At 37.2% G+C, this 9,738-nt stretch overlaps 1 protein-coding gene across 1 annotated transcript; it reads right to left on the reverse strand.

Moving 5' to 3' along the window:
- Positions 1-338: 338 nt before the first annotated feature.
- Positions 339-874, reverse strand: LOC124965641 (translation machinery-associated protein 16-like; the record flags this gene model as incomplete). Its single annotated transcript, XM_047526738.1, is given in 2 exon segments — positions 339-845; positions 848-874. Coding segments are annotated over 2 exon segments (534 nt in total), but the record flags the coding sequence as incomplete, so codon positions are not given.
- Between the last annotated feature and the right edge of the window lie 8,864 nt (positions 875-9,738).

Genomic DNA, 9,738 nt, shown 5'->3' on the forward strand with positions numbered 1-9,738 from the left:
TATTGTTGGATTTTTCTTTTTAATCCAATCTGCCAGTCTATGTCTTTTGATTGATGAATTCAGGCCATTAACATTCAGGGTTATTATTGAGATATAATTTATATTTCTGGTCATTTGGTTCATTTTTTAAATTTTATTTATTTATTTATTTTTTTGACACACCTTGGTTCCTCCTTTATTTGACAGTTCCTTTAGGATAATTCCTCCCTTTGCTCATTTGCTTCTTTGTTTTTTATCTCTTCCTCATGGAATATTTTGCTGAGAATGTTCTGTAATGCTGGCTTTCTTTTTGTAAATTCTTTTAGCTTTTGTTTATCATGGAATGATTTTATTATAGTTAAAATAGTTTTCCTCTTGCCCTTCTTAGGAACTGCATCATTAGCACAGAACTTTCTCATTTTAATGTTTGGCAATTTCTTCAGATCAAAATCCCATTCCCTAAAAGTTTTCAGATTGTTTGCATTTAAAATATCTGGGATCTCAAGGCCATATCCTAAATACTGCTGTCGCTCACGCTCCATCGTCTGCTTGATAACTGCTTCCCGGGAGAAGTGCCTCAGTCCCTGCCTGTCTTTGATGCTGTTATGTAACTCGATCTGCTCCAGCTCACTGCTAAATCTATTTAAATACCTTTCAACTAATTTAGAAGCATCTTTCTTTGAATACCCCGATTTTTTTGGATCCAGATGATTCTGAAACCACTGCAGTTTTTCACCAATAAGATTGAGACATAAGGCCTTTTCATTCTTCAACTTTTCTTTTTTTTCCTGTTTGTGGGCCTTTCTCGTAATCTGAGCTGCTTTTCTACTATATGGATGGATGACTTTTTTTTCCCCCCCCGCACTGTACTTTTTCCCTTTGGAACTTTAGGCATGGTGACGTCCGGGAGGCCGCGGGGAGCCTCCGCACTCCAGATCCGACAATCGCGGACCCAATCCACAGCAGCGAACACCTGCATTCCAGCCCAACACACGTGGTAGGGCGGGAGCCCTTTTTTCCCCATCTTTTTACTTTCAGTCTGTGGATGTCTTTGCCTATGAGGTGAGTCTCTTGGAGACAGCATATTGCTGGGTCTTGTTTTTTAATACAATCTGCCAGTTTATGTATTTTGATTAATGAGCTTAGCCCATTTACATTCAATGTTATTATTGAGAAGTGATTTTTATTCCCTGCCATTTTCATTTATTTCTGATTTTTATTTTGAATTTATTTCTTCTTTGATTGATTATTCTTCTAGTGTTGTTCCTCCCTTTGCTGGTTTTCACTTTTACTTTCCATTTTGTTTTAATAAAGTATTTTATTAAGAATGTTTTGTAGTGCAGGCTTTCTAGATGTGAATCCTTTAATCTTTTATTTATCATGGAACGTTTTTATTCCATCATCAATTCTGAAGCATAATTTTGCTGAGTATAGTATTTGTTGGCATCCATTTTCTTTCAGAGATTGGTATATATTATTCCAAGACCTCTTAGCTTTGAGGGTCTGAGTTGAGAAATCAGTTGAGATCCTATTTGGTTTCCCTTTAAATGTAACCTATTGTTTTTCTCTAGGCACCTTTAAAATTCTATCTTTGTGTATGTTAGGTATTTTTGTAATAATGTGCCTTGCTGTGGATCTGTTGTAATTTTGTATATTTGGGGTCTTGTAAGCCTCTGTATTTGATTTTCCATTTCATTCTTTAGGTTTGGAAATTTTTTCTGATATTATTTAATTGAAAAGATTGTGCATTCCTTTGGTTTGTATCTCTGCACCTTCAGCTACACTGATAAATCTTAAATTTGTTTTTTTCAGGTTATCCCCTATTTTTTGGAAGTTCTGTTCATGGTTTCTTAACATATTTTTTCCATGAGCAACTTTATTTTCAAGATTATATATTTTGTCTTCATTGCCTGAAACCCTGTCTTCCAAGTGATCTAGTCTGTTGGTGATGCTTTCTATTTAATTTTTAATTTGGGTTATTGATTTCTTCATTTTGAGGATTTCTGCTTGCTTTCTTTTTCAGAATCTATATCTCTCACTTTCTATATTTTTTGATTTCACTGCTTACATTGTCCTTTACCTCAATGATCAGTTTAACTATGCACATTTTAAACTTCTTCTCTGGAATTTCTTCCGCTGTGGTGTCAATGGATTCTGTTATTGAAGTATCTTGGTTTGTTTGGGTGATTTGTTCCCTTGCTTTTCATGTTGTTTGTGTATCTACCCATCTAACCCTATTATGGATCTGAGGCAGTACAGATTATACCCTGTGGACTTATAGAGTCCCTGAATGTTTCCAGTACCTCAGTGTTTAGGGTAAGACAAATAATAACAATCAATGCAAATAATATACAGCATTAAACCAATGGCATCTACAATGTTGCACAACAAAGAGAAATGATATGATCAGTTATTACCTACAATAAAGCAAATAAATTAGCAAAGGGGTTTAGAATTTCAAATTGTTGATATGGAGAGAATCAAAGTGATGTAGGATGTGGTAATCATGAAGAAGGAGAGGAGATAAAAGTAAAAAATGAAAGAAAGAATGAAATAGAGAACAATAGAGATTGGCTATTAGCAAAAGAAAATAGATAATGGGAATCAAGGAAAAGAGATAAGTGAGAGAAAAAATATATAAAGTAAAAAATTTAAAAATAAAAAGTAAAAAGAATACAAAACAAACTGAATCAAATACTTTAGTCCTCAAAAAACTGATTCATGAAAAATAACTGGCTTCAAAAATGCTTGAAATGAGAAAACAAACATTAATATTTATAAATGTCCATGAACCATTAATGTCACAATTAACCGACAAAAGAAAAAAGGGGAAAAAATCTCAATGAAAGGTTAGAGAATTGTTTCCACTGGAGTTCAAAAGATTCTCCGCTTCCCTTCTCGGCACTGTTAGGTGAGTTCCTCTGGAGTAAGATACTTGCTCCACCCTCAGGGTGGGGTTTCTAGACTGAGAGAGGCAATCCCATAGGCAGACTTCCTGGAGGCAGAATTTAGGCTTAGGTAGGCTCTAGGCTCTTCAATGAATGCCAATTGGTCTGAAGATTTTAAATCAGTGCGGCTTCATCACCCAGAAATCGCTGGTCCACGTTGGAAAACTGCACCTGTTGGAGCTCCACTGGGTTCCACTCGTGTGGTAGAAGAGCCAATTGTTAGTCCACTCTGTCACCTGCAGACTGCATATTTCCTGGTCTCAGATTCAGTTTCCAAACTCAATCTCTCCTGCCCTGCCCTTTTGAATTCTTGGCCAAGTGCATGCATCTCTCCCATCCAGCAAGCAGCTGGATTGGAGGGGGAAAAGGAGAGCTGCGTAGGTTTCTATGACCAGTTGTCTCCTGTGTAAACCTCTCTCCATGTTTTATTTTCTCCTTGTCTCTTAGGCACACTCTATGTCATGCAGTGTGGGTTTGCCAGGCCTATATTTCAGGCCAATCTCAGGTTTGCCAGAAATTGGTTCCCTCAGCTGCCAGCCCCTGTGCGCAGCAGCATAATGGTTCCTTCCTCTGTCTTCTACATGACACCAGGAGAGGTATGGTTTCTTTCCCATACAAGGATATTGTGCAATGTGCCTTTCAGTTTAGTTGGGCAGCGTCTTTGATCTCTAAAGTCTGTGCCCAGACATGGCGTTAGTCCTCCTAAAACTATGGGTTCCTTTAATTCCCTCATCCCTCCACTTTGCTCATGGAGGGACCACTGTGGTCGGTGCCTCTGTCTGTGGCAGTAGCTGTGGTGCTGGGGATTTCTTCTTTATTATTTCCAATCTTCTAAGTCCCTTGCTTTGAGTGCCCAGGATTAAATTCTAGTAAAGCCCCCCACCATTTTTTTGTTTACCCACCTTGCTGAGAAGCCACCTGTCTGCTCTCTTGATTTCACACCATGGAGCAGCCAGGAAAGCGACCTTCTCTACTCCACTATCTTGAAACTCTCTGACAATACTTTTTTATTTTGATGAAGTTCAATTCACCTATTTCTTCTTTTCTTTCTTGTACTTTCAGTGTTACATTTAATAACCCATGATCAAGTCCAGTCATTAAGATAAACCTGTATGTTTTTTTTTTTTTTCTCCTAAGTTTATCTCACTCACTGTTTGTGGAAGAAAGTGTCCTGAGGTCATAATATAGACAGCATCTTATGCAGTGGACTGTGGAATGTTCTACTAGTAAATACGGTATCACGTTCAACATAGCCAGGGAGCTATCCCCACGACACTGGTCATTGATCAGAACATCCAGAAGTAGCAGGGCTGACTGCTGTTGGAATGGCCTGCTGAAAGCACAGTGGAAGCATCAGCACAGAGGCAAAATTCTGAGATCAAGGTGCTATGTTTCTGAGTGCCACATACACACTGAATCTGAGACATCTCTAGGGTCTTGTATCTTCAAAAGGAAGAATTTATGGGGCTGGAAAAAGGAGTGGAAATAGGAGTGGTCCCAGGTATCATCACTTCCAGTGACTCACTGCACACTTGCTGTTTCCTCTCCTTGCAACTTTGAGCTCATTCTTAGAGGGGAGCAGAGCATCATGCTACTGAGGGTTTTTGAACCTTTAGGGACCATTCAGCAAGAAGGAGTCACTCTCTCTGCAGGGGTAATTGGTCATGATCAGGAAAGGGGAGGGCTGTGTTCACACCACGGAGGCAAGGAGGAATATGTATGGAAGTCAAGCGGTCCACTTGGACACTTCTTTAGCACTTCCTTGCCCAACTGAGGCTGTGAGTGGACAAGTGCAGTGACCCCCCACATGAAAAGGGCATATTTGTGGATTCAGACCACTCAGGAATGAGGTCTTAGGTCACACACCAGGGGTCCTAAAACCAACTGTTGAGATGTGGCTATTGGTTTGACCATTAACTTACATTTTCTAGGTCATCCCTTCATGAAGAGAGGAGAACTAAGGAGTGGCTATCAAGACAGTATGGAGAAGTGAATTTATTTGGCAAAAAGCAGCAGTTGCAAAGTGTGCTGTTCAGATTTCCAAGAGTCATCCCCAGGAAATGCACTGACAACCTCTAGTTGTAGGTGCCTTCAGGATCTTCTTTTACTTTTAAGCCAGTGAACTGAGGCCACGCTGTTCCTGGGCAATCCAATCCACAGAGAACAGTTAGGCATGGAGTCAATACAGGGTTCATGAATTCTGGCTAATGTGGGACTCTGTGGGCAGGTTGTGCCTAAGCTCATTGCTCACTGGATGAGACTTTCAGAAGTATAGCACAGTCTGAGGCTCTTCCTACCTAATTACTCTTCTTCCTTTCACAAGAGCCCAATCTGCATCAGGAATAGAAAGTTTCCTTTTGTACTCATGTTCCCCATCCTTTCTATCCCCACAGTTATAACCTCCCAAACCCACATTCCACTTCTAACTTCATCTTGGCTTAGTCTTCCCAACAGGCCCACTCTTCCAGATTTGTGTGCACCACTGATAGATGAAATGACGATATAAGCTGGGATAAATCAAGGGACTTGCTTCAAGTCACGCAGCTGTTAAGAGAAATACTTTTTCCTGCTTTAATCTTATTTAAGTACATAATATATTCATGAAACCATGTGCTTTCTCTGCCAGTACTTTTCTAATTCACATTGAAAGTATAACTGTTAAAAAACAAACACAAATAATATGAAATTGGGCAATTTATTTATGTCAGATTGGGAAAGAACAAAATGTACTTATTTGTTGAGAATTTGTTGTAAACTAGTGTATTTGTCAAAGTGTTAATTTGGGAAACTGAGGCAACTTTATCACTCTAAAGAAATGGAATATCTGTCATCTTCCTGGGAAACCATAAATAGAATATTGGTAGAAGTCAACACTTATAGCTGCCAGACCTGTTAAGACACTTTCTTTTATTATCTCATTTGACACTTCCATCAAATCAGCAAAATAAATACATTTTTCTGACCCCCAAATCAATGCTTCATTTTCATGGCCTTCAAAATGGGAGTGTGTGCATTTTAAGAAATGTGTAAGATAATTTATTACAAGATGACAGAAGTTATTTTAGCTATATTTGTGATCTATAAATTAAAATGCTTTACTAGTAGTTAAAATAAGTTGACACTAGTTCATATGTTTCACATAAATAGAAAATGCATGCTCAAAAATTGAGACAATAGACCAACTATCTAAAATTATTTTTAGACACTATGTATATAAATAGGATTACTCATATTCAAAAAGATTTTGACATAAAAGTTTGGGTATATTTAGTAACGTGGTATATGTAGATGTCAACATACAAAATTTCATGAAAATGTTATCTCGGTGATGTGTCATTGCTTCAGTGAAACTACGTACTGGCTCAGGCCACCACATGCACTTAGAACACATCAAAACTGCAGATGGGAGTTCTATAATAACATGCCTGAGCGGGATGATCTTACACTTATCCAAGGGTACAGCTCAGAGTTGGGAGGCTGAAAACACTAAAATGTAATGTTACACATGCAGATATCTCCCCACTCCAGGTACCGAAGAATGCTTCTTATCATTTCCAATCTGAACCATTAGACAGAGTCCACTCCCATTACAATTATAGGAAAGGATACCTTTATCCATCAGTTCTTAGTTCTGATGATGATTTCTTGAGTCAGTTTAGGCTACAGCGACTTCTTTGGTCATTATACAAATGAGAATAAAGATCTAATAAGTTTATACAGGATGCTAAATTTTTATTTGGCTTCCTCACTCTCCCTGGGTTGCTGAATTTTTATACGCACAAGTCCTCTGATAACAGAAAATGGATTATATGGCATATTTATAATTCATATGTATTTAATTACTAGGACCCTGGAAGAATTCACCCTAAATATATTGTGGACCTAGGTTAAAAATGCCTAGCCATTATATACTAGACATTTTCAAATGCTAACAAGATCAATTTTTACAGAATATATTGGTTGAAACTCAGGAGTAAGGCATGGTGAGTCAGCATTCATTCATTCACTAAATCAATAGTATTTTCTCAGCGCATGCTAATTTCTCTGTTCTATTCCAAGCATAGGGGCTATAGCCATCAATGAAACAGGTGATTCTTCTCTACAAGCCTTACATTCTGGTGGGGAACGGGACAATCTAAATATATAAATTAAAAAAGAACAAAAATAAATATATAAATTATGCTATATACATCTCTATTTATGAGGATTAAAGTTAATATGTTTTAAAACTGTTTATGTGTCGTAAGTGCTTTGGAGGAAGATGCAGGAAAGGATAATGAACGGTGACTCAGGGAGAGTGAGGAAATCAATTTTCCAGAAGGGTCCTCCAGACACAAGAACTAGTGTTGACCTTTGGCTAGGGCACAACCTAATAAAAGTCTAAGCAACTTAGGCTGCTTTTGCAAAGATAAATTTTCAAAACATTAAAAAAATCACATGTACTAAAGATGCGCTCTTCTCTGAACATATGATGTTGTCACCTAAGACGCTGGCTTACTGAGAAACAAACTAGAAGCATGTCATTTTAAAGACAGAACTTTCATAATGACCTAGAAATCCATATTCTAGACTGTGCAGAGGTGGAAATTCATTGCCCATGTGTTAAGTCCATGTGCACCTGACTTGACACTCCTTCTGAAGTCAGTTCCAGGGATGTTTAGGAAGCCAGAGTAATGAAGCCACTGAAGACTGTGGTCCATGCAGGTGGTAAGATGACAGGAACAGGCAGCCATGCACTTAGGGGCCTTTGTAGAATAGAGCTGCCTGACATTTTCTCTGTGGTGTAGGTCTGGCTCAAGTTCTGGTAGCTGAAATCATGAGCCTTGGTCATGACAAGGATGTTCTGAAAGATGACACCTACTACAATTTTGTTAAACACCCTGCTAAAAATTTCTTTTGGGAAAAAGGGTGTCATGTTTGAATGTAAACTCTGGGAGAACTGAGGTACAAATGAAAATTATGAGCTTAGACTTTGAAGTCAGACTGCTGGGGTTTAAATCTCAGCTTTCTAAATTGGTAGGTATGTAGGTCCTGGGTCTTTCTCACAGTGTGTGTTTTAATCCCCTAATCTTTTAAACAAGATAATAGTATCTATCCCTCCTAGTTGTTATATTATGATTAAAGCTAATATTTAAACTGCTTAGAAATTGCATGGTACATATGAAGCACTGTATAAATATTCCTGAAATAAAATGAAGAATTCTCATTTGAACTTCTTTTCTACTATTACTTTCAAAGACTTGCCTCATCACCTTCACCAAAGAAAAAAGATTTACTACTTTTCTTGAGACTGATTTACAAATGTTTAAAACAGAACTCTTACATGAGTCTAGAAGTTCTATCAAGTTTATATCAAACCTTTAACTGAATTTCAAAGTGAATAGTAAAAGAAATAAATGACCAAAGAGATTATCAAATGAATACTTTATTAGAGTCATAACACTTACAAAATAAATTTCTTTTCATAGTGGAGTTACCAGATTTTAAGACCAACACTTTCTTGTTTTTATAGCTATGTAAAGAAATTCTTAAATTCCATAATTTTTGTTCAAGTGCTTTATCACTCAACTCACAAATCTAGAATGCAATTAATCTATAAATCTAAGTATTCACAGGTGTTTTAAGTTTGGTTCTTAATGATCTAGAAGCAGTCCATTTACAAAAGTGCCACCAATACATTTTAATGAAATCATTTAATTTAATGCCACTAAGCATGGCCTGTTATACCTTCAGAAAAAAATAAAAAAATCTCACAACTAAGTTCTAGCAGACTACCTTTAAACGATTCCAAGTGGAATGTACAATGTATCTTTATGGCACATGTATGACTTTGTAATATATAATTCCATAATACAGGTTTAGGTGTGTGGTATGGAGCTAGAAAAATCAAGGTCGTTAGATATTATAGAAAAGATATGATCATAAAATCATAAGACTGATTTTCTCAAGCTGTATATTGAAACATGTCTTTTATCTTCATAATTTCATCACAAACCAATCTCGAACAAGGTTCGTCTTCCTAAAGGCATATCAAATAAACAGTATTTGATCACTGGGCATTGATCACGATACGCATCGTTGTTCTGCGTTCCTTGAAATCCAGTGGCCCAATGTGTACATGGTACTCCTAGTGGGCAATTCAGCCAGAAAACAGAGAGCTGAAACAATAAAGCAATCCCACAGCCCTCTGTTCCTAAAGGTAACCTTCTTAGGGCAACAAATAATCTGCATGGAGAGCATGGTTGGGAGCCATGGTCTAAGCCCAAGTCCGATTCAAGCCATTCTGGTACCTTTCCATGACCAGGGTCTCTAAAGGTCAAATTTTTTTTCATACTACTTAAAGACAGTTTTTGTGCTATTATTTTAAAAACTGATTTTGTCTGTCATCAATGCAAAAACAACATAGATGTCTGTGCTATTAGCAAAACATGAAATCTATAGCTTTATATTTAATATTCTATTCAGATTTACCTCAGAAAGTAATGCAAAATAATTAGAAGTAAAAAGTTCAGTCTTCAGAAAGCTCTATTTGAAAAAGCTTCACATATATAAATATTTATGTATTCATGCACCTGGCAAACAACTGTATTCTGAAGCATAAATAAACTAAAGTAAGACATAAGTAGGTGAACACCAGTTCCAGCACTCACTACTGGTCTCTGGAGATCCTGTTCAAACAACACTCAGGACAGAATCTTGCTAAGCTATGAGATCATTAGTTATATTAAGCAACTAGGGTTCACTTCATAAATTACTTTTGCCTATACCCAAGACTCTGCTGGAATTAGTTTGAGAAGCTATATGCCCTTCC

The sequence above is a fragment of the Sciurus carolinensis genome, chromosome 1, assembly GCF_902686445.1.
Source record: "Sciurus carolinensis chromosome 1, mSciCar1.2, whole genome shotgun sequence".
In the NCBI taxonomy this organism is placed as follows: domain Eukaryota; kingdom Metazoa; phylum Chordata; class Mammalia; order Rodentia; family Sciuridae; genus Sciurus; species Sciurus carolinensis.